At 43.7% G+C, this 26,097-nt stretch overlaps 1 protein-coding gene across 1 annotated transcript in view; it reads left to right on the top strand.

The window, feature by feature from the left end:
* Positions 1-26,097, top strand: part of LOC124775147 (potassium/sodium hyperpolarization-activated cyclic nucleotide-gated channel 1) — a 1,234,094-nt gene that overhangs the window by 1,170,848 nt on the left and 37,149 nt on the right. Inside the window, exons 13-14 of the mRNA XM_047249987.1 lie at positions 1,466-1,633; positions 25,602-25,776. Coding sequence (XP_047105943.1) covers positions 1,466-1,633; positions 25,602-25,776 — 343 coding nt within the window. The remainder of the gene's footprint in view (positions 1-1,465; positions 1,634-25,601; positions 25,777-26,097) is intronic.

Below are 26,097 nucleotides of genomic sequence, written 5' to 3'. Positions count from 1 at the left end.
CCCCAACATCGTGCAGCCCGCCTCCAGTGGTGTCGCGACAGGCGTGAATGGAGGGACGAATGGAGACGTGTCGTCTTCAGCGATGAGAGTCGCCTCTGCCTTGGTGCCAATGATGGTCGTATGCGTGTTTGGCGCCGTGCAGGTGAGCGCCACAATCAGGACTGCATACGACCGAGGCACACAGGGCCAACACCCGGCATCATGGTGTGGGGAGCGATCTCCTACACTGGCCGTACACCACTGGTGATCGTCGAGGGGACACTGAATAGTGCACTGTACATCCAAACCGTCATCGAACCCATCGTTCTACCATTCCTAGACCGGCAAGGGAACTTGCTGTTCCGACAGGACAATGCACGTCCGCATGTATCCCGTGCCACCCAACGTGCTCTAGACGGTGTAAGTCAACTACCCTGGCCAGCAAGATCTCCGGATCTGTCCCCCATTGAGCATGTTTGGGACTGGATGAAGCGTCGTCTCACGCGGTCTGCACGTCCAGCACGAACGCTGGTCCAACTGAGGCGCCAGGTGGAAATGGCATGGCAAGCCGTTCCACAGGACTACATCCAGCATCTCTACGATCGTCTCCATGGGAGAATAGCAGCCAGCATTGCTGCGAAAGGTGGATATACACTGTACTAGTGCCGACATTGTGCATGCTCTGTTGCCTGTGTCTATGTGCCTGTGGTTCTGTCAGTGTGATCATGTGATGTATCTGACCCCAGGAATGTGTCAATAAAGTTTCCCCTTCCTGGGACAATGAATTCACGGTGTTCTTATTTCAATTTCCAGGAGTGTAGAAAGACAAGAGATTGTACGAGGAGTAGTTATAAAGTTGTAATTTTAAGCCCACTGATAATGTAGGGATGGGTTGCGCCATTATGTTTAGGTTCCTCTAGCGGCGTGTCGTACGGTAATGTGGCGTCAGGGATTTCAGTGTGCACCACAACTGCAGATGTATAGGTGTAAAGAAACAAAAAAATAATTAGTACAACGAAAAAGCGGTCCATAATCGTAAATTTCATTTTTCTTTATCTGTATGCGCTTTATCTGTTCATTTGCAGATTTTTTACATTTTTTTGCATTTTCAAAAATATCTTTTTTGACTATGTTACGATGATTTGAAAATGGGTCCCAGCCCAAAACTAATCATCGAGTGAATAAAGAAAAGCGAAATTTGCAACTTTGGACTGGTTTTTGGTCATACTGGTTAACAGAAGTAGCTGACCTGCAGAAATTCCAGCATGCTGGAAGTTCGTAAAAAATAAATACGTATCCTCATTATTTCGAAGTTGTGATTAAAACTTTATTGCTATCGTCATATCGTGGGAAGGTTGCCCCAACATTACGCAGTGTCACTTCAGATACAGAATAGACTGGGTCACATTTGCTTTTGCCGGGCAACACGTTTGCAAACGTTCCGGCGTCTGCGAACCGCTGTCAGTGTTTTGTTTTTGTGCGGCAGGCAACCGCCGGACAGCGTCGGTCCGGTCGGTGGGCTACAGCGACCTGTTCGTGCTGAGCAAGAAGGACATGTGGGACGTGCTCAAGGAGTACCCGGCGGCCAGGGTGCGCCTCGAGGCCATCGCGGTGAAGCGGCTGGAGAAGTACAAGCGGGCGCCCCTCGAGAAGGGTGAGTGCCGCCTCAGCTGCCCCCACAGCTGCCGCTGCGTCTGCCACCGCCGGAGCGTCTGCGCCGCCCCCGCAGCCGCCGCCGCCGGCGCCTCCGCCTCCGGCACCGCCCCCGCGACGGCGCCCTGCCCCGTGCACGGCGCCGCAAGCCGCCACAGTGAGAACCGGCCAGGCCGCCCCCCCCCCTTTCCCGTAACCGCTAGCCGAGGTCCTAACTGCCGCCCGCACAGTAACCAGGTCACCGGCCCAGAAGCACAATTCGTGCATCTCCACGCCACACTGCCTAGCATCGCAGTTATATTTTATTCTTTATGGCTATCATTCTGAGTGGTCGGGAGTGCACCGCCACGATTTCGAGTTACCTATTAATATTTTCATCTCAGAGTAGCACGCACACAGCAAGCACAACGGACTAAGAATTAGCACCCCTCGAAGACACGACGCTAATATTGTATGACCCCCACCTCTAGTCTTGGTAATGGACTCAGTTCGACGAGGAGTAGAATCTAATAGTATCTTCTGGTATGCCGTCCTCACCTGAAGCCACTAAGTGCTGATCAGATCGCATAGAGATACCAGATTGCAGGGATGCTAAGTGCTACGTTACATCGTGTATTCCAAGTACACCTACAGTCGATATAGTCTAACAAGGAGACGGCACGACCGTGGGGTCGGGGATTTGTTCGAAATTTTGTGTGGTGAAAGAGGACCCATAACACCTCACGTGGTTAAAGTATTAGGACGTACTACTCGGAAAATCCCGGGAAAAATCGATCCAAAGTTTCTTAGGTGTCATATGAGTATAAAATGTTAGTGAATTACCGAGCCGCCGTCTGTTCTAGATGTTTAGGGCTCGGACTATTACGCCAGACGTCTCGGGTTCGATATCCTTCTCTGGAACTTTTTTTTCTTCTGTTTCATTTTCTTTTATTATTCCACCAATTATTCAGAAAGTTTCCCAAACCTACATTATCTTTAACAAATTAGTTACATTATTGAATAAAAATTATTTTCTTTATGTCCAACAACACAATTCATGGGGATGGGTTTTCCGTTTTTCATTGTAAAGTTTATGAGGAAAAAACATTGGGTTTTTAATCAGAATAACAAAGTCGATTGGGAAACATTCAATTTTTATACATATAATAATTATAAACAAGAATCGCAGTGATAATTATCGTAAAAACAAACAAAGCAATAGTTTTTGCGACATCTTGCGCAACATATAAAAGCGGATTTTTTACAATCACAGGGCGTTTGCAATAAATCTGTACAAAAACATACCCCATTAACCTTTACGAAAATGTTTTGAGTTTCTGATAATTTTGAGGCAAACCAGGAATATTGAATCATATCTCGGAATATTGGTGACGATGATTGATGGTGAATTATAGAATGAATTTTTATAGAATCTTCCCGGGAATTAATTTCACGATTCTCCTGTAACAATGCGCTGCAATTTTGCAAGCAACAGAAGAAAAAATGTGCGGGAGGAGGAATCGAACCCGAGACATCTGGCGTAAGGGTCCGAGCGCTAACCGTGTAGGCCAAAGGGCGACTTGAGAATGGACTAACACTTTATACTCATACGGCACCTAAGAAACTTTGGATCGATTTTTCCCGGGATTTTCCGAGTAGTGCGTCCTAATATTTTAACCACGTGAGGTTTTAGGGGTCCTCTTTCACCACACAAAACTTAGGACAAGTCCCTGACCCCACGGTCGTGCCGTCTCCTTGTAAGCTTTCTGTTGCCAGCTTTCAGCTACGAAGCACTAACGGCTGCAGACGGAAACAATAGCTGTCTATAGAGTTCTGACAACAGTGAGGCGTTGTCATAGAAACGTTTAGATAATCGCGCTACGTTTCTGGTTGTGGTAGTCCCGCGTACCTACAACTATCAGGGATGAGCTTACGCTGACAGCTACAGAGGTACTCTACTCCATCAGATGATTTAGCAAGTCAGTTGAGGGTAATAGAGGTCCTGAGTATTCATCAAACCAGCGATGTATATGTGTAGCCCTGTGATCATAGTGAGTCTCATCTTGGTCGACAGGAATGTCCATAGTACACTCATCATACAGATGTAGAAGAAAGTGCAACATTTGCTCATCGATAATGTTAAAATACGCATCCTGCTCCATTACACGCTAACCTTAATGACTTAATCCCAGTCATGATACGAAAAACACCTCCAAAAACACCGCAGAAGCACCCCTGAACTAAACCCTCCTGACACTACCGATTTTATTTATTTCTCGACTCCAGACTTGAAATAATTACAAAAACTAGTAAGTATTGATTCCCATAACAAATTTGCAAATTTAAATATGTACATCAGTATTTATGACACAGATTCAATAATACATACAAACAAGCAGCAGATAAACAAGCAGCAAGATGATTATATTTTTTGACGGGCCCAGTATTCGGCGGTTATCACAGCAGTTTCGCTGGCTGCAGGAAGGTGACAGATAGTGCATGCAGCCGGTAGGTTCCTGCAGACTGGCAGATTTCCTCCTTGGCCGTTATGTGATTGTCTTCAGCTAGAGAGTCTCGCCAAAGCTCCTCTCTGCGAGTTCTAGGAGATGAACGAATTGCCGTAGTTATCTGTAGGAAGCTTTTTCTTGACCTCAGTCTTGGCTGTTGAGGGTCGTGTCCGAACAAACGATGTCTATGGTCGATTTCTTGTTTTCTCTTCTCCACTGCCGATTAAACACTTCATTGCGTTGGGTGGACTCTTAGCCTTTCATCGCTTGACAAGAGGCATAATCGGAATTCGGCAGGCCACACTCCACAGCTTCAATCAGTTACTGTCCAGTATCTGTGTTTTTGGAAGATGGGCGGCCTTACATGGATGGCGTTGTAACCTGTGGTATTTTGCGAGTGCACCATCTGAGGTGACAAGAGTCATGGGATAGGTCATAATATCGTGTCAGGCATCCTTTTTCCCGGTGTACTGCAGCAAATCGAATGGCCATGGATTCAAAAAGTCGTTGGGAGTCCCTTGCAGAAATATTGTGCTATACTGCCTCTGTAGTCTTCCATAATTGTGGAAGCGTTGCCAGTACATGATTTTGTGCACCAACTGACCTCTCGATTGCGTCCCATAAATTTTCTATGGGATTTAAGTCGGACGATCATGGTGACCAAATCATTCGCTTGAATTGTCCAGAATGTTCTTCAAGCCAATTGCGAGCAACTGAGGCCCAGTTACATGACACACTGTCATCCACAAAAAATCCATTTTTATTTGGGTATATGAAGTCCGTGAATGGCTGCAAACTGTCTCCAAGTAGCCGAACAAGACCATTTACAGTTAATGATCGGTTCAGCTGAACCACAGGGCACAGTCCATTTCATGCAAACACATCCCACACCTTTGTGGAGCCGCTACTAGCTTTCACAGTCTCTTGTTAACTACTTGGCTCCATGGCTTCGTGGGGTCTGCGCCACATTCGAATCCTACACTCAGCTCTTACCAACTGGAATCGGGAATCATGTGACCAGGCCACGGTTTTTCTGTCGCCAACAGTCTAATCAATACGGTCACGAGCCCAGGAGAGGCGGTGCAGGCGATGTTGTACTGTTAGCAAAGGCTCTCGCGTTGGTCGACTGCCGCCGTAGCCCATTAACGCCAAATTCGCCGCATTGTGCTAAGGGGTACGTTCGTCGTACGTCCTACAGTAATCTCTGCGCTTATTTCATGCAATATTGCTTTGTTAGCAGTGACAACTCTGAGCAGACGCCGCTGCTGGTGGTCGTTAATAAAGGCCGCCGGTCAGTGCGATGTCCGTGGTGAGAGGTAATGCCTGAAAGTTCGCATTCTCGGCGCATTCTTGACACTGTGAATCTTCGAATATTGAATTCCCTGATGATATCTGAAATGGAATCCGGCTATCATTACGCGTTTAAAGTGGGCAAACTCCAGTCGTGAATCCATAATCACGTCGGAAACCTTTTCCCATGAATTAACTGACTGACAAGGGGTGGCCGCCAATTGTGAAATTCAGATTCGATTCAAACTGCGCATAATGAAAGCTCATGGCCACAGGTATAATGCGGCAAAGCACCAAGATGCACTTCGCAGCCGTTGTCGAAAAAATCGACAGTTAAAAGAAACCGTTGCGGTGAAATACTCTCTACGATTTCTAATTTTCTACACCGTCGTGGCGCAGCGGTAAGCGCTCGGGTTCGTAATTCGAAGGTCGCCGGTTCGAATCTCGCGCCATGCAATCTTTTTTTTATTATTAGTATTTTGTAATTCAAAGATATATATATAGCACAATACGCTTCAGAGTTGGTTGTTGTACTATGAGGGAGGACATCAAACAGAATAACCCCTTTAGAGTCCCACAAGATCGTCGTCATGGCTGAGGTCGTGGATTTAAACTTTGTCTTCGGAGGAGAGGTGGTGTGGCGTCACTTCATGGATCCCGTTTTCTTTCCGGTTAGAGGTGATGAACCCACGTTTCATGGCCTGTGACGATGTTCGACAAAAAATTGTCAGGATCAGCCTCATAACGCGCAAGCAATTCCTCTCAGTGCCATTTCAGCATCTGCGACGCTCTGTTTTTCCGACATTAGAAGCTCAACACAGCTCTCTCTTTGGAACACAGCTCCGTTATAGACTGCAGTTTTAACGCCATGTATAGCGCCGGCCACCTACCGGAACTTCATGGAACTATAGGGCCTGAAGCGGGAATATTCCACGATGTCAAACAACAAATTCCGCATTTTGTCAATCGAAAATGTGTCGCGTTATTTATTGAATGCTCATTGTAAATCCTAAGATGTACTCAGAACTACGTATAAGCTCAAAAGAAAGTAACACACACTTGTAAACTCCTGAAACTGACAGTTAACTGAATGGACAACAGCATTCTACTCAATTGATCTCGAACTCCAAGACAAACTAGGGACTGGGACAGGAGACGGAAGAGCGTACGTACACTGACATGGTTTGGAATAAACACGGACGACAGCTCGGTAAAAACGTAAACTATAATACTGAGACAGGAACAATCAATTTTCAGCATGACTGTGATGATTCATTGTTTTAGAATTGCAGAATATTTGTTGAGTTTGTAAGACGATTCAAGGCTATATGTATGCAAACGAGGACCAAAACGGAAAGAAGGCAGATCCTGCGGATACTATCCAAAGTCTGTTATCAGACCCACCGCAAAGCAGATCTTGTTACTGTGCGTGCAGGAAAAGCCCCTTAGTCATTGCTTTTTGACGTCATGGAGTGGTGGTCCTTGTGGTATTTAAGCATAGCAGCTGCTCAGTTTTCTAACTACTATACAGACTGTAGTAAAATCGTAATATTCTAGTTCTAAGTGAAAATTGTATCAGCTCGTTGGTTGCAATATCAGTAAGTACGTATGTTGAAAAATACTGCTAATTAATATAGCTAAAGAAGTATTTTTATCGACTACTTACATTTGGATTTAATTCAGTGTTACTTCCCTGTAAGTAATAGCATTTAGTCTCACTCGTAGCGTAAGTATTATGCATCGAATGCTCGCAAATAATTTGAGGTTCAAATATTGGAGTCTGTATTGCTAAGAACTAGATTTATGAAATCAAAATGCACTAACTTGTCGATCTTCACACATATAAAGTTTGGTCTTTGGAAAGTTTTTACATATTCATATTTGATATGTCTCGCTTTTATGTATCATAGCTGAGATAAAAATAATTTTTAGTCGTCTATTGCAGGAAGATGATATCTGCTTCAAATCTAGTGTTTGCTTTAGGTCCGGTGGCGAGTATCTTCTTAATCACGTAGAAAAAAGGAATTTAAAAGCAATGATGCTTTTAATCTTTATCCATTAGCCATTCCACCGGTAACGTTTTTCATAGTGTCTTATGTACTTGTTCAGTCTACGTTGCATCTTCGCGTAGGGTACTTGGGAAGGACGACTGTCAACAAGCCACCGTATGAGCTCTAATTTCTTTGATTTTATTGTCATGATCATTTCGCGAGACGGCCGGCCGGAGTGGCGGTGCGGTTCTAGCCGCTACAGTCTGGAACCGAGCGACCGCTGCGGTCGCAGGTTCGAATCCTGCCTCGAGCTTGGATGTGTATGATGTCCTTAGGTTAGTTAGGTTTAATTAGTTCTAAGTTCTACGCGACTGATGACCTCAGAAGTTAAGTCGCACAATGCTCAGAGCCATTTGAACCATTTTTTTTTTTTTTTTCGCGAGACGTGTGAGGAAGCAAATAAAATTTGACCGACACTCTTGGAACATGCACTCCCCGAATTTCATCAGAAAACCTCTCTGCGAGGTATAACGCCTCACTTGTTGAGTCTGTCAGTGGAGTTTGTTTGGTATCTCTGTAACGCTGTCACAGCGAGCACGTAAAAGATTCCGCGATGAAACCCGCCGGGTTCGATGGATATTTTCTGTCTCCTCTACTAGCCCTGCTGGGTGAGGGCCCCAGCGTTTTGTAAACCATTTATTTGTTGAACAAATTACATTGTCTTAAGATTGTCCCAACGAATCTCAGTTCGAAATCTGTTTTTCCTACTACGTGTTTTAGGTCGTCATCCCAGTTTCTGTCTTACCGGATGGTTACTTCAAGGTATTTTACGGTAATTAACTGCGAACGGAGATAGGCTGCCAATAGTATCATGTAACAGAATTGACTTTCTTCATCTACATATGTACAATACGTTAAATTTTCTTTTTTTATATCCTGTCCCTGGACCAACTGTCAGTCCTCAGCAAGTCTCCCTGCATTTCGCTACAATCTCGTGGTGTACTAGGCTTCCTATATATCACTGCTTCTTCATCGAATACTCTTATGGAACCTCCAGTAATATCCACTACGCCATTAACACAAATTTTAAACAGTTACAGTCCTACAATACTCGCTTGCCGTACCCCGAGGATTCCTTTACGTCTGCCGATTTTGTTTCATTGAGAACGGAGTGTTACACTCTAACTATGCGTCCTGAATTCGGTCACAAATGTGACCCGATACTCCGTAAGCTCGTAATTTGTTCACGAAACAACGCTGCAGGACAGAATCGAATGCCTCCCGGAGGTCAAGGAACACGGCGTCAAACTTGGCGGCTTAGTCCTCACCATACAATGCTGTATGTGTTTGCGTGGTTTCCCCGAGTCTTCTCATGCAAGTATGGCGAGAATTCCTTCAATAAGGCCGTATCTAATTTCTTTCTCTGTCAGTGAGGTAGTTTGAATTTTTTTCTATCTATTTTCCCGAATTGCCTGTACTTGCACCAAACCCCTACATTTCACTTTTCAGATCTCGTAGTAAAAACAGCTGTTGCATTTATTTATATATTTTGGCTTTGAGCCAGTCTGTCTGTAGACAAGTGTGGGGGTAACTACCATTAGTTTCACACCCAGCCCCGGGAAATGGCCGGAGTATTCACCCTGTTAACAGTTCGATTTGAGGTCCACGTTGAGCCATTGGACAGCACTAATTAAAAAATGGTTTAAATGGCTCTGAGCACTATGGGACTCAACTGCTGTGGTCATCAGTCCCCTAGAACTTAGAATTACTTACACCTAACTAACCTAAGGACATCACACACATCCATGCCCGAGGCAGGATTCGAACCTGCGACCGGAGCGGTCACGCGGTTCCAGACTGAAGCGCCTAGACCGCACGGCCACACCGGCCGGCGCAGTAATTAAATCGCCGAGTAGTGTCTACGGGGTAATCACAGCGCGCAGCGTGAACCAAGGAGCCACTTTAACTAGACGGCCACTGCCCATCTCAGATAATGCCGATTTTCACGTGATTTTCGTGGTTCCAGTTGTGCACATAATACTCGTACAATACCCGTGTTGTGGAGCTTTCTTTTATCGTCTTTGAAACATCATCGCAGAACACACTTAAAGTCGATTCATAATACACATTACGAAACGGAACGAAAGGCGACGTCGCCGTCAAACCGCAGTGTGTTCACGCTAGACGGAACGTCACCACGATGTCACTTTGCGTAGCCCAGTACCAACAAAGACGTTATGGAATACCATCAGTGATGCAAGAAGTCTGAATACACTTTCACATTTAACTAGCATCAAAAAACTGATAACTGGCCAAAGTAGTATTCCTAACAGTGGGATTCCCCAGAAATTTATTCAAAACGGGCCAATATTCTAAAACTTCCGTTTTTTGTACAAGTATAGCTGTTACAGTGTAGCAGATAGGAACCACACAGCAGTTGACAGGTATCTGCTCATTATTTCTCATGTAGATTAGTTTGATATGTAACTAGTGTGCATATTTCATTAGTAAATGCAAAGTACTTCATTTTTATGTTATTAATACCAATGCGAATGACATGTTTTTGACTTAATGATCTGGAGTTACTTGCTTCTTATGATAAAATGTAAGATCTTCAACAAGTTCTTTAGAAAAGTGTTTTTATTTATTTAACAGTGGCCTTAGGTTGATGCTGAAATTTGTAAAAATAAGTATGATCTACGAAAGGAAATTAAAATGTGTCAGAAATAATTCACATAAAAATCCGGGTTTATACTCCCCGAAGTGGACTTCAAGGCAGATTCGAACCCGCCGCCTGCATTTTACTCTGATAGAGCGAGAACCAAACATACCTAAGTTACATGGTGATCGATAAAGCTACAGCATTTCCCAAAGCTTACTGCAATGCTAAATCTGTGATTTACTGCCGTCGCAGACGATCACTGTTACAAATGTGCGAGAGGCTTGTAATTACTAAAGAGTTGATACTCCCAAATTTCAGGATGGGGAAAATGTACCCTCTTGCTCTGTCCTCAACCCACTAACCCCCTCCCCCCTTTCGGATGCCTATGTCTATGTTCGCAACAGATATTCTTAGCAAAGTGTGAATGGTAAACTGCTGAGAAGAGAAAAAAATACGAAAACCTGTCATATTTCGACAATTATTTGCTAAAGAAAATACATAAAGAGATACACATCAAACTAAAAACAGAAGGCAATTCGCACAGTCTTTTTGTCATATCCACTGTGTCCTTTTTTCGTTCTAAGTACCAAATAACGTCAAAAAATTAACCTTTTCTTTTTCTAAAGAGCTTTGCTTGCTGTTAATTATTATGTCTAGAAAACTGTGTAATAAATTAACGTTTTTATTTACACACAGTGTAGGCTTTTTCATTGTCTATGCATCGTAAAACCTAAATATTTTTCCCTTTCAGATTTCTCACCTTTTTTGTGAAAGAACATTCAAAGGAGAAAATATCAGTCTCGCTGGAAAGTATACAGTGTGGATCGAAGACAATGCAGATAATAAAATAAAGACTAAGGAAACACGAAATTGCAAAATCCAGTTCTGTAACATGAGTGATCATGGCTTCCCGCGAATTAATGGCGTTGATGTTCCGTTCCGCCCCGTCACGTTGAACGTTACCATCTGAATTGCATTGTGGAATGTTTTCATGTTTAGTTACGTCAATTGGAAAGCGATCTACATGAGGACAGAATGAAACATGAACGTCAAGGATTCTCCCGTAGATAATTTTGATGTTGACGTTGGTGGAGGAACAGTGACGTTGCCTTCTTGTATTGGAAATTAGCCTGTTCTCGCCACGACATTTCTGCATCTACATCTACTTCTACGTCTGTACAGAGCAAGCCACCTTATGGTGTGTGGCGGAGGGTACTCTGTGGACCACTGGCAGTTCCCCCTTTTCCTGTTCCAGTAGCGTATGATTCGCAGGATTGCTGGTAGGCCTGCAGGTGGACTCGAATCTCCCCAATTATTTCACCGTCTCTTCACGGGATATACGTAGAAGTAAGCAACATATTGGTTGACTCTTCTAGAAACGCACGCTCTCGGAATTTTAACACTAGACCACTCCGTGAAACAGAATGCGTCTACTGCAGCGTCTGTCACTAAAGCTGACTAACCATCTCCGTGAAGCTTTCACCCTCACTAAATGAAGCTGAAACAAAATGTGCTGCTCTTTTTTGGATCTTCTCTATTTCCTCTATCCATCCTATCTGACATGGATTCCAGACTGTCGAGAAATATTCAGGTATTGGTCGAGAGAGAGTTGCGAAGCTGCTTCTTATGTTGATGTACTTCGTTTCCTGAGGTTTCGCCCAATGAATCTCAGTCTGGCATCTGCCTTACTCGTGATAAATTTTAGGTGGTTGTTCCACATCAGATCACTCAGTCCACATAGTCCTAGTTATTTTATGTAAGCAGCTGCTTCCAGTGATTGTTCTGCAATAGTGTAATCATACAGTAAAGGGTCTTTCTGCCTACGTATTACGCTTGTTCATCTTGAGAGTCAATTGCTTCTTCCTGCACCTAGGCTCGATCCTCTGCATTTCGCTACAATTTTCTAGTGTGGCGATTTCTTTGTGTACAACAGCACCATCTGCGAAAAGCCTCATAAAACATCAGACGTTATCTACTACGTCTTTTATATATATTGTAAAAAATAATGCTCCTATAACACGCCTGGGGCACGGCCGACATCACTTTAACGTCTGAAGACTTGTCTCCATTTAGAATGACCTGCCGTGTTCTGTTGGCTAAAAATACTAAGCGAAGTCACACAGTTGGTCTCGTGTGCCGTGTGCTCGTTTTTTGTTCATTAGGTAGCAGTGCACTACTGCACTGAACGCCTCCTTCAAGTCAAGGAACACGGCATCTACCTAGGGTCCTGTACCTCCCATTTCTGGATCTAGTGGAAGAACAGAGTGAGCTGCATTTCACAAGAACGTTGTTTTCGGAACCATGTTGATTCCTACAGAAGAGATTCTGGTCTCCAGAAATGGTATAATATGCAAGAGTAAAACATTCTCCGACATTCTCATTTTACAGTACTAGATTTGGTACTTTGTGTCTTCTTATCGTTCTTTTATTTTGAGGTACATGTAAAATACAGCCTCTGCGGTTACCAAAAAATGTTGTTGTTTCACTATCGTTTACGTTCATTGAAGGTCCTTGTAGGATTCCTTAGTACACATGAAAATAGTTTCAGTAGTATGTTGTTATGCAGTATTAACAGCAACACGGAATAAGCCCTTTCTCTTATTATTTCATTTTTGTGATTCCACAAGGATCTAAATTATTTTACACAAAAAGTGGCCACATACCTGACAAAAGATTATTTACCTTTTAATATACCTAGTCAAAGAAACAACTACACTGCGATTAAATAAGAGGAACATAAGTAAATGAAACATCTTTCTTTAAAGAATAAACTTTTTAACAGTGAAACAGTCATCTCTCTTGAAGGAGAAAAATACAGCTGTTTTATAGTTATTAGTACTTAAAAAGGAAACAACACAAATAAATATTGTGAAAAGGCGCTATGGATTTCCTTTAATATCGTCTGATGTGTTTATGCGTATCTATCTTGTCGATTACATATATGTTAATGTTTTGTGATATTTGGACTACACTTATCCCATTCTCTCACTTCTCTGCAGAGTGAAAAAGTTAGCACACAGTCTTCTTCAAGAAAATCGGTTATGAATTTTTCTTTGCCCGTTACTAAATTCTGATATCGTCTCTAGTTCGTTTAGTAATGTCTGATACGATTCATTCAACCCACCACCTCTGAAGTATTCTGCGACTTTTTACCAGGGGAAGGTATCTCATAATCTCACTTTCACCATTTATGCTGGGTTAAGCCACCCTGTGATGTTATATTGACGTCCCAGTCAGTGTGAACACACCGCAGTTTGAGGGTGACATTCCCTTCAGTTCAGTAACTTTCCCTTGACTAGCAGCGAGAATCAATCTTTATCAATCACGTCTAATGTACATCATCTCTTCTAACGTCGCACGTCCATCATGCTGACACATGGGGTGGGCAGTGAACAGATAACATTAGCCATATGGTCTGCACGCTGTTACGTCGTGTTCTGGAAGACTGCATGATACCGGCGAATCCCGCAATGCGTGTAAACAACAACCAAGTGACAGTCCCACATTAACAGTATCGGCGAAGACGACCGCAACGAGTACTAGAACACATTTACATATGAAGGGCTTATTTCAATAGTGGTACAAGTCCATTACCTCCACTTTTCTGCCTAAAATGCTTCTGGAATTAATGATCCAAACAAACGGAAAGAAAGGTTCATCTCTAGCAGGAATCCATATGCTTGAATATTTCTGGCATCTCAACTGCAGATTTTTCAGCGCTCATTTAACTTTCGGACTCTGCATCTCACAATGAACAAAAACGGACTTGTACTAGTATTGAAATAATCCCTTCATATATACTCCGCTAGCCACCAAGCGGTGTGTGGCGGAGGGCGCAATTCGCCCCAAAGTCATATTTCCCCCCTTTTTTCCACTCGCGGATCGGGCGAGGGAAAAGCCTCAGTACGAGCTCTAATTTCTAATTTCCCTTACCTTTGAACGGTGATCATTGCGAGATTTGAAAGTTGGTGGTAATAATATATGCTCTACATCCTCGGCGAAGATCGGATTTCGGAATTTAGTGAGCAGCTCCTTCAGTTAGCGCGTCGTCTATCTGCAAGTGTGTCCCACTTCAAACTTTCTATGAGATTTGTAACGCTCTCGCGATGGCTAAATGTACTTCACAAATCTTTCCGCTTTTCTTTGGACCTTCTCAATCTCTTGAATCAGACCCAACTGGTAAGTGTCCCATACAGACGAACAGTACTCTAAGACTGGACGAACTAACGTATTGCAAGCAATTTCCTTTGTTGAAGGACTGCATCGCTTCAGGATTCTACCAATAAACCGCAATCTAGAGTTCACCTTGCCCGTTACTTGTCTAATCTGATCATTCCATTTCAGATCATTTCAAATAGTCACACCCAGATACTTGACAGATGTTACCGCTTCCAAAGACTGATCATTTATTTTCTACTCATACATTAATGGGCATTTTCGCATTGTTATACGCAGTAGGTTACACTTACTAATATTGAGAGATAACTGCCAGTCATTACACCACGCATTTATTTTCTGAAAATCCTCACTGATTTGTTCACAACTTCGTGTGATACTACTTTCCTGTAGACTACAGCATCATCGGCAAACAGTCTAATGCCGATGTCAATACCATCAACCATTCGTGGTATTCCTTTAATGTAGTGGGCTCTTCACAGCCAATTATACTCATCACCACCATATACTCTGGCAATTAATTTCTCTTCAGTAGAATCATCTATCTCAAACGTGTACAGATAAAGTAGTTCATGTTGCTTCCTGCTAGAGGAGGCATACAGAAAAAGGGAAAAATAGGAGAAAATGTGGCTAAAACATGATTGGGAGTTTGGTAACGTACCGGAGACTACACGTTTCGTTAACTGGTTATCGAGGTACACTGGGCAACAATCCGGCATCCACCATCGTACTAATATATGCCGTTGAGCCAAAACATTTTGATAACCTTTTTAATTGGGTGTTGTTGTACTTTTCAAACACAGTAGAAAAGAAATTCTGTTTGGCACGGATTCTACAAATTCTTGATAGGATTTCAGAACAATGTGGCACCTGATGTCCATGCACAGGTCAAGCAATTCCCGAAAATTACCGTATGGTGGTCTACAGGCACGCAGCTGGCGCCCGATATATGCTCCAATGGGTACAGATCGGGTACATTACTTGGGCAAGACATCTTTGTGAGTTCCCTATAATGTCCCTCAAACCACTGCAGCACGATTCTGACCTTGAAACACGGACAATTATCCTGCTAGAAGATGTTATCGCCAAAGGGAGAGACTTCAAGCATGAAGCGATTCAGGTGGCCAGCTGCCACGATGCCTTCGATTACCACCACAGATCCCTCGGAAGCCCAACTCAGTGTACCCCATAGCATAATTCTGCCCTCGCCAGTCTGCATGTGTGACGCGGTGCATGTTTCGTGCGTGACGCGGTGCATGTTTCGTGCAGCCATTCACCTGGATGACAACCTCTAAGGACCTACTATCGACCTGGTGTAACAAGAATTGCGATTCAGTCGATAGGCGACACGTTTTTATAGATCCACGATGAAAACTCATGACGCTGTGTCCACGACGTCGTGGGTCAACACAGGAACACACAGGGGTCGTGCAATGTGAGACTCCATGTTCAACAATGTCCTTTGAACGGTGTGCTCCGAAACACTTGTGCCTTCACCGGCGTTATACTCCGTCGTCAGATCTACCACAGATCGTTGCCTGTCCTGGATTACACAGTGGTGGATCCTCCGACCTCTACGTTTTGCGATGAGACGCGGTCGTCGAACACCATATGGCCCACTAGTTATTTCACAATCCTTCAATCATTTTCCATGTGTGCTCACGACAGCAGTACCCCCACGGGCGAACAGCTTCGCCGTTTCAGAGATTGTCGTTTCCAGCTGCAGCGCCATCGCAATGTGCCCTTTGTCAAAACCACTTATTCGTATATCTGCGGATTTTCGCAATTGCGGCAGCCCGTATCTTCACTATAATGACTGCCCATTCGCCTCTCTTCCACTTACATTCTTTCCTTACTGCGTCACGTTAAAATGGTTCAAATGGCTCTGAGCTCTATGGAGCTTAACATCTGAGGTCATCAGTCCTCTATAACTTAGAGCTACTTAAACCTAACTAACCTAAGGATATAACACACATCTATGCTCGAGACAGGGTTCCAACCTGCTACCGTAGCGGTCGCGCGGTTCCAGACTGAAGCGCCTAGAACCGCTCGGCCACACCGGCCGGATGGGCAGTGATCATAACGTTTTGGCTCATCAGTGTACGTTGCGTAACGATCATGAGATTAAGATAAGAGAAATTTGAGCTCATACTGAAACGTATCCCTCGCTTCTCCGAGAATGGAATAGCACGTGGAATAACTAACTTTGGCACAAAGCAGTCTCCGTCATAGACTTCACGTTGTACTGCAGAATGTACCGGCTGTCCTCCCTGAGAATTGCCAGGTGCATTATCTCTGACGGTTCGGCACATATTTACAATTTCGATTTTGCTCTTTGTAGATGGAGTCGGCCAAAACAAGTACTGCTCACCCCTTCTTTCATACGACGTCCAGTGTCGGCGGAACTGTTGTATGTTTCACTTCTGAAATGACCCCTCAACAGAAGAATCCATAGGATTGAGATCAGTGATGTTGAATGCCAGAATACAGGACCTGCACGATCTATCCATTTTAGACCATATTGGTGCAATAGATGTCACCTTTTGCCAATCACGCATCAACCCATTCCTCAACCACGTTCCATGGGTGAAATTAGAGGCCAATTAGATGGGGATTTAATCGAAAAGTTAGCATTCCAAATATGTTTGTAGTACCTTGGGCAATATTTCGTGCTGAAGTCAGTGGAAGTTCATAACCACACCCATGTTTAATGGAACGAGTTTGCTTCTATTACCATAGACGTTCATCTATGTCAGTTTTGACGATTATTATACATCCCACGTACGTATTGACGAATACTTTAACCTTCCTCCAGCACATGTTACCATCCCTAGAGACGGTGCACAGTTAAAGGGAAATCGCGAAGAAAGCAGAGGATGCATTTCGAACGTATCTTCCATGTAATAAGTATCGGCTGGTTACTTTCTGCTGGCCGGCGATAGCAGCTGTTTGACTGTCACTGCTGGAGCCTCAAGAGTGATTCCAGGATTCTGGGATAATAGATCGCCCCGAACGCATTACGGCGGCTGTCACACCGATCGTTAGGGTGGGTGATGGATGAACGCTGCGGCGTGCGCGCGTTTCCGACAACACAGTAACTGCCGGGGCGCGCGGAGGGAACTGCGCGAAACAGCGGGTGCAGGAGGGGGGGGGGGGGGGGGGGGGGAGCAGGTGGCGCAGCGGCCGCAGACTGCGCGTGCGCAGTGGACTGCCGCGCGAGCCTCGGGCGTCTTCCGTGTTGTGCCAGCGTATTGGCTGCGGGAAATCTTACAAGTCTTCAGCTCTGGGGAACGATACGTGTCATAGCCGTGATGAATCGAGCGGCCTTCCTTGCCGATGATTGAGCGGGTCGAAGGAAGGGAAGGGATTCGTAGTGAGCCGGTTCGGAGCCTTGTCGTAGAAAATTTTACACGTAGACGCAAAATATACGGTACAATTTGATTGTGTGTACGATCTCATTTCTTATTCGGCTGCCGTACGGTATGAACAAGTATGATGCCACGCGTAACTACAGTATTAGCTAGATTTATGACCGTCGTTCTTCTATACCGTGACTTGAGTCGTTCGGGGCGAAGGTTTAAGGCCGCCTGATCCGTGAATCGCCCGCTGGTCCCTACGGGGCACATGTTGCTACGTACGAGGCAAAAAATAAACTGGCACTACAGTGAAGTACGCTATCACGAAAATTCAATGAAATAGCTGACAACCTGTACTGTATAGTCAGTTGATACAACAGCTGAGTGGATATTGGACAGATACAGAGATTTACTATAGTACAATCGCATACTGCAAATAGCCACGACTGCCGTTTGAAAATCTAAGTAGAGTGTCCCCTTACTTCTAAATAGTCAACAATATTCATATACGAAAGCTATATACTAACTAGATAACAGAACGCAGCATGTCATTCTCAATGGAGAGAAGTCTTCCGAAGTAAGAGTGATTTCAGGTGTGCCGCAGGGGAGTGTCGTGGGACCGTTGCTATTCACAATATACAGGGCTATTACAAATGATTGAAGCGATTTCATAAATTCACTGTAGCTCCTTTCATTGACATATGGCCACGGCACACTACAGATACGTAGAAAAACTCATAAAGTTTTGTTCGGCTGAAGCCGCACTTCAGGTTTCTGCCGCCAGAGCGCTCGAGAGCGCAGTGAGACAAAATGGCGACGGGAGCCGAGAAAGCGTATGTCGTGCTTGAAATGCACTCACATCAGTCAGTCATAACAGTGCAACGACACTTCAGGAAGAAGTTCAGCAAAGATCCACCAACTGCTAACTCCATTCGGCGATAGTATGCGCAGTTTAAAGCTTCTGGATGCCTCTGTAAGGGGAAATCAACGGGTCGGCCTGCAGTGAGCGAAGAAATGGTTGAACGCGTGCGGGCAAGTTTCACGCGTAGCCCACGGAAGTCGACGAATAAAGCAAGCAGGGAGCTAAACGTACCACAGCCGACGGTTTGGAAAATCTTACGGAAAAGGATAAAGCAGAAGCCTTACCGTTTACAATTGCTACAAGCCCTGACACCCGATGACAAAGTCAAACGCTTTGAATTTTCGGCGCGGTGGAGATCATGATCAGCAATTCATTTTATGGCCTCCACGCTCTCCCGACTTAACCCCATGCGATTTCTTTCTGTGGGGTTATGTGAAAGATTCAGTGTTTAAACCTCCTCTACCAAGAAACGTGCCAGAACTGCGAGCTCGCATCAACGATGCTTTCCAACTCATTGATGGGGACGTGCTGCGCCGAGTGTGGGAGGAACTTGATTATCGGCTTGATGTCTGCCGAATCACTAAAGGGGCACATATCGAACATTTGTGAATGCCTAAAAGAACTTTTTGAGTTTTTGTATGTGTGTGCAAAGCATTGTGAAAATATCTCAAATAATAAAGTTATTGTAGAGCTGTGAAATCGCTTCAATCATTTGTAATAACCCTGTATATAAATGACCTTGTGGCTCGGAAGTTCACTGAGGCTTTTTGCGGATGATGCTGCAGTATATCGAGAGGTTGTAACAATGGAAAATTGTACTGAAATGCAGGATTATCTGCAACGAACTGAGGCATGGTGCAGGGATTGGCAATTGAATCTCAATGTAGACAAGTGTAATATGCTGCGAATACATAGAAAGAAAGAACCTTTATCATTTAGTTACAATATAGCAGGTCAGCAACTGGAAGCAGTTAATTCCATAAATTATCTGGGAGTAGGCATTAGCAGTGATTTAAAATTAATCGTCGGTAAAGCAGATGCCAGACTGAGATTCATTGGAAGAATCCTAAGGAAATGCAGTCCGAAAACAAAGGAAGTAGGTTACAGTACACTTGTTCGTCCACTGCTTGAATACTGCTCACCGGTGTGGGATCCGTACCAGGTAGGGTCGACGGAGGAGATAGAGAAGATCCTACGGACAGTAGAGCGCTTCGTTACAGGATCATTCAGTAATCGCGAAAGCGTTACGGAGATGATAGATGGACTCCAGTGGAAGACTCTGCAAGAGAGACGCTCAGTAGCTCGGTACGGGCTTTTGTTGAAGTTTCGAGAACATACCTTCACCGAGGTGTCAAACAGTATATCGCTCCCTCCTACGTATATCTCGCGAAGAGACCATGAGGATAAAATCAGAGAGATTAGACCCCACACAGAGGCATACCGACAATCTTTCATTCCTCGAACAATACGAGACTGGAATAGAACGGAGAACCGATAGAGGTACTAAAGGAACCCTCCGCCACACACCGTCAGGTGGCTTGCGGAGTATGGATGTAGATGTAGATGTAGACGTAGCTCCACAGCGACAAAGATTTAACAGCACGCAAGTCAATGACATAAAAGTTGAAGTGAAAGTGGTACATTTACGCACTCATTCGTATCAGTATGCTTATTTGACTCTGGAGTACAAGTACGTTCCACTAATAATTTTACTGTGGAATTAATACAAACAACAAATTCAACAAATACTAGTTAACTGGCTGCTGCTGTTCATTGTGGATGTATACACCCGAAGTAAACTACACTAAAAGCTGCAATCAGGAATATTACTTAAATACGTTTTCTACTGAATATCCTGATGCAGTTATTGACTAACAATGCAGTACTTATAGCCGTTATTGGCATCAATTATTGAAATACTGATCCAGCAACAGAAAAAACACGACAATCAATAGGGACAACAAAATTCTTCACACGCACAAGTAAAATTTATTTGAGACTATTCTGATCATTAAATATGACTCTCCGTTATTAATTCAGACGTGTACAACTGCAATCCACACTATCAGCGGAGACAGTACAGCAACCTCACCTTACCAGTAGCTGGCACCTATAGTCCGTGTAAAAACAATTCCAGCTTATTTACTGCAGCTGATCAAAGCACAATGCGATACGGTCACTTAACTATCAGCAGATCAGGGAGTCCAATCTCTACACATACCACAGTTACTTTTTTGCATCCCAGTTGTTGACATTACTTTCATTGACTTCGCCACGTATGACTGATGATTATATGCGAAATATGATTAACAATATATTACAGGCAGTTTAGTGGCTGTTAAGACATATGTCATCCACCTTCTTGGCCTATTAGAACCCAAAACACATATAGTACCAAACTAGTACATGACATTTATGGATATGACATAAACGATGCTTGATAGTTGGAAAAAGACAAATTAGATACATTGATGAAGTAATTTCACCTTTTGTAATACTCTGTTGATTTATTAGGCCTTCATCCATCGATGCTGCAGCCTCATGTTATGTTCGGTTAGTTTGTGATTTATATATTAGTGTTATTCAAAAATTGCTAAGGTCTTGGACGTCAGGGTAATAGGACGTACACTTCTACAGACCTGTCGAGTTTTTTGCTGTTTACAGTTTGCCTGTGTACATAATTCTTGTATATTTGAACTTATTTAGCTTGCTGTAGTCCTTCCCTTTTTGGGGTAAACACAAATACCAATGCTGCTTGATCAAAAGTTTCAACATTTCTGAACTCAGCTGTCAACCCCAGAATGTTCCTAGTTTCGTATAACACAGACAAATTACATGTTACGCTACTGAAGATGCCACATAATATGCTAGAACTTGCATGGATAAAAAAATAAACAACAGCGTCTTTCAATGAATGATTCTGCCATTTTAGTTTCCCTTTTCTCCAAGCACGGATATCAAGATGATTTAAGTACGACATTTAGAATCTTACGTTTTCCGCATCGATCTCCAAACAGGAACTCGTGTTGCTGTAGCAGAAAGTACAAAAAATTAACGTTTCATGTTCATATTAATCGGCAGTACTGACGTATGTGCTCCCTATGAAAAATAAGTCTCTTCTTTTCGTTCATATAGTTTACTAGAGAATGACATTAAGAGCTCTACCATGAATGGTTTGTCCAGTTTTCATGGTAATGTTTTGGTAGACAGTGTTTCTAGACGCGTATTAAGTTCATCGGCCCTCTTCCGGCCTTTCTACATCGACCAGTATCTTTAATTCTCTTCGTTTGCCGTGTTTGATGGCCACAATTTTTCCACGAACTGTGTGTGTTATCACGACAGTAGAAATAGTACCGTAGCTCTAGGTATCGCAAGTAGATTATCGACGGCGCCATCGATAATTTGCAGCCATTAGAACTGTTTACGGCTGACAGGCCAACGCAGTCTCAGAACGACGCCAAGGTGACTGACGCTTCAAAACACTCCCAAACGTGTTGTAAGACGATAGCAAACGAAAGATAAGTTAATTGTGTTGCTGATGTCAGAAAAGATTCTCTGGAAATAAGATGTTCACATAACTTCGTCTGACGTCATTAGGTATAAGGATAGTGATGAGGTAATTATATTTTTAACGGTGGTCTGCATTGGTACGAATGGGATGGGCTGCCAGCGAGCAAACTGCCGCTCGTCGGCCAACTGTTTACATGGATTTTAATCTTAATATAGAATAATTCAAGAGTATTAAATAGATGATGATGTATAAGACAAGATGGTGTTGATGTCATGTAGATTGCTTTCATTACAACGATGATGTGATGAAGGCTTCTGGGAATTATGAAAAGGGATTATGGTGTTGGAAGTATTGTAGAGAAGGTTATATGGAAATGTGGGGTGTCTATGGGATAAGGAGCTGTTAGATGGGATGTGGATGTTAGGTGAGTAAAATGTTGTTGTTGTTGTGGGCTTCAGTCCTGAGACTGGTTTGATGCAGCTCTCCATGCTACTCTATCCTGTGCAAGCTGCTTCATCTCCCAGTACGTACTGCAGCCTACATCCTTCTGGACTTGCTTAGTGTATTCATCTCTTTGTCTCGCTCTACAATTTTTACCCTCCACGCTGCCCTACAATACTAAATTGGTGATCCCTTGATGCCTCAGAACATGTCCTACCAACCGATCCCTTCTTCTAGTCAAGTTGTGCCACAAACACCTCTTCTCCCCAAGTCTTTTCAATACCTCCTCATTAGTTATTTGATCCACCCATCTAACCTTCAGCAATCTTCTGTAATACCACATTCTTTTCTCTTCTTTTCCAAACTATTTATCGTCCATGTTTCACTGCCATACATGGCTACACTCCATACAAATACTTTCAGAAACGACTTCCTGACACTGAAATCTGTACTCTCTTCTTCAGAAACGCTTTCCTTGCCATTGCCTGTCTACATTTTATATCCTCTCTACTTCGACCATCATCAGTTGTTTTGCTCCCCAAATAGCTAAACTCCTTTACTACTTTAAGTGTCTCATTTCTTAATCTAATTCCCTCAGCATCACCTGAGTTAACTCGACTACATTCGATTATCCTCGTTTTGCTTTTGTTGATGTTCATCTTATATCCTCGTGAGTAAAATACTGGCTAGAAAAGGAATAGCTGGGTTGTACTGTTCTTTTGGGATGGGATGTGTAGAACAGAAGTTGGAAAGAAGTGTAGATTTTGGGGATGAGTTCACGATCTGGCAGGCTAAGGCAGCTGTAGTTACTCTGGAAATGGAGGTGGAGAGTTTGGAGGTGGAGGGAAGGTATGATGTGGTGATACAGACGCAACAGCTGGACAGGATTCTCAAGGATGGAGAAGACAATAGGGTGTCTGGACTCTACTTCAAGGAAGGTGTAATAAATTTGAATGTGTCGAAGAGTTTGAGGTGGTGTAGGGACTTTCTGATCTGGTAATCTACATCTACATCTACATTGATACTCCGCAAGCCACCCAACGGTGTGTGGCGGAGGGCACCTTACGTGCCACTGTCATTACCTCCCTTTCCTGTTCCAGTCGCGTATGGTTCGCGGGAAGAACGACTGTCTGAAAGCCTCCGTGCGCGCTCTAATCTCTCTAATTTTACATTCGTGATCTCCTCGGGAAGTATAAGTAGGGGGAAGCAATATATTCGATACCTCATCCAGAAACGCACCCTCTCGAAACCTGGCGAGCAAGCTACACCGCAATGCAGAGCGCCTCTCTTGCAGAGTCTGCCACTTGAGTTTATTAAACATCTCCGTAACGCTATCACGGTTACCAAATAACCCTGTGACGAAACGCGCCGCTCTTCTTTGGATCTTCTCTATCTCCTCCGTCAACCCGACCTGGTACGGATCCCACACTGATGAGCAATACTCAAGTATAGGTCGAACGAGTGTTTTGTAAGCCACCTCCTTTGTTGATGGACTACATTTTCTAAGCACTCTCCCAATGAATCTCAACCTGGTACCCGCCTTACCAACAATTAGTTTTATATGATCATTCCATTTCAAATCGTTCCGTACGCATACTCCCAGATATTTTACAGAAGTAACTGCTACCAGTGTTTGTTCCGCTATCATATAATCATACAATAAAGGATCCTTCTTTCTATGTATTCGCAATACATTACATTTGTCTATGTTAAGGGTCAGTTGCCACTCCCTGCACCAAGTGCCTATCCGCTGCAGATCTTCCTGTATTTCGCTACAATTTTCTAATGCAGCAACTTCTCTGTATACTACAGCATCATCCGCGAAAAGCCGCATGGAACTTCCGACACTATCTACTAAGTCATTTATATATATTGTGAAAAGCAATGGTCCCATAACACTCCCCTGTGGCACGCCAGAGGTTACTTTAACGTCTGTAGACGTCTCTCCATTGATAACAACATGCTGTGTTATTTGGTAACCGTGATAGCGTTACGGAGATGTTTAATAAACTCAAGTGGCAGACTCTGCAATGGACACTGTTGGAAGAAGATAGTCAGAAATGGAACGCGATTGATAAAATTTGGGAGGAGCAGAAGTCCGGTCTACATTTGAAACGTCCCCTTTGAAAAATTATTGAATTACAGTGCTGATAAACCTCTTACGTTATTTGATTTTCAAACAGCTGAGCAAAACTCAACGTACTCAAACAGTTTTCTCTCTTTACTTATTCCGATCATCACTAAACTGACACACAATAGTTTTAGCGCAACGCAATCTGACTTTCAACAATCCGTACAAAAGAAAGGCCCTGACTAACAATAACCTATACCTTTCTTGAATCACTTACCTCACAAAAATTTTCGTTACTCGAACTACTGCAATGCAACGAGCGACAATACTGCCAGCTAAATAAAAGATTCTAACTACTGAAGGCACTATCTACTGATAGTCATACTTAGCAAATGAAAGATTTTGATGGAGAACAAACAATGTATTTATCTTAATAGTGTTCAAAAGTCATTTTATATATATCTCAGTTCATGATATTCAGTATTACAAATTTACTCTTTCTGATGGACACACCTCCATATCGTCCGCTCTGAAAATTCTGCCATTTCTCTTCCCACATCCACCAATGCTGGCGGCTCACCTCCAACTGCGCAACGCTATGCGCTGTTAACAGCCAACTGCCCAACACTACAATAGCAGGTTCCAACAATGAAAACCAGCCACAGACTGCACACAGCACACTCAGTGATTTTCATATAGAGCGCTACGTGGCGTTACCAACATAAAAACCTACTTACACATTGACGTAGTTAAGGATGGGATGGATGAAGATTTAATGTGTGTGGATTATGATCGTGGGATTTAATACCCGTTTTCGGTCAGTTAGTTGTTCTATTACTTGTAGTCTATTGTGGTGGAGATACTCTTGGATAATTAGCAACTGATAGTTCCACATTCATTTTTGATCGAGTGTTAGTCCAAGATATTTTAGTTATTTAGTCAGGCGAATGAGACAACAGTAGAGCTAGAGATGCTTCTAGCGCTCCAGTAAATGAAATCCGCGCGTTCACTCTGAGTACGTAGATGCCGTACGCCTCCAGGTCCCCTGTTGCTGTGTGTAACTTGTTGAGCACTCTGACTGTCACACGCCGGCAGACTGACTGTGGCGGTGTTGGTTTTGCAGCGGCGATGGGGCGCAGCCAGTCGACGCCGGGCCTGGTGGAGTCCCGCGGCCGCATCCCGCTGGAGGACATGTGGGTGTCGCCGCTGGAGCCGCTGCTCACCGGAGGCTCGTCCTCGGGGCCGCCGCCCTACTCCGCCAACTCGCTCTTCAGCCCCGCGCTCAGCCCCACCTCCCGGTAAGCACCAGTCCACCCGCACTCTTACTCGTGCCCGTTTGTCCTACCAGCTACCATCTGCTGCTATATTCATTACTGTCGAGACATTTACCTGTCTGGAAAATATGTGTATGTCATTCCTCTGCTATGGTATCTAAAGCCACCAATACTGTTCTGAGGTGTGGGGTTGATCTATTATTCTGTTATTCTGTGCAACGGATTAATCTGAGATGTACCCTTTACCCTGTGGCTCCCGCAAGGTGCAATTTCCACCCCCACACTACTACAGAAGTCAGACAGACGCTCCTAACGTTCCAAAAGGAAATGCCTGAAAAACTTTCA

Source organism: Schistocerca piceifrons, chromosome 2 (assembly GCF_021461385.2).
Source record: "Schistocerca piceifrons isolate TAMUIC-IGC-003096 chromosome 2, iqSchPice1.1, whole genome shotgun sequence".
Classification (NCBI taxonomy): Eukaryota; Metazoa; Arthropoda; class Insecta; order Orthoptera; family Acrididae; genus Schistocerca; species Schistocerca piceifrons.
Note: the sequence above shows the minus strand (reverse complement) of the source record. Positions and strands in the feature narration are given on the sequence as shown.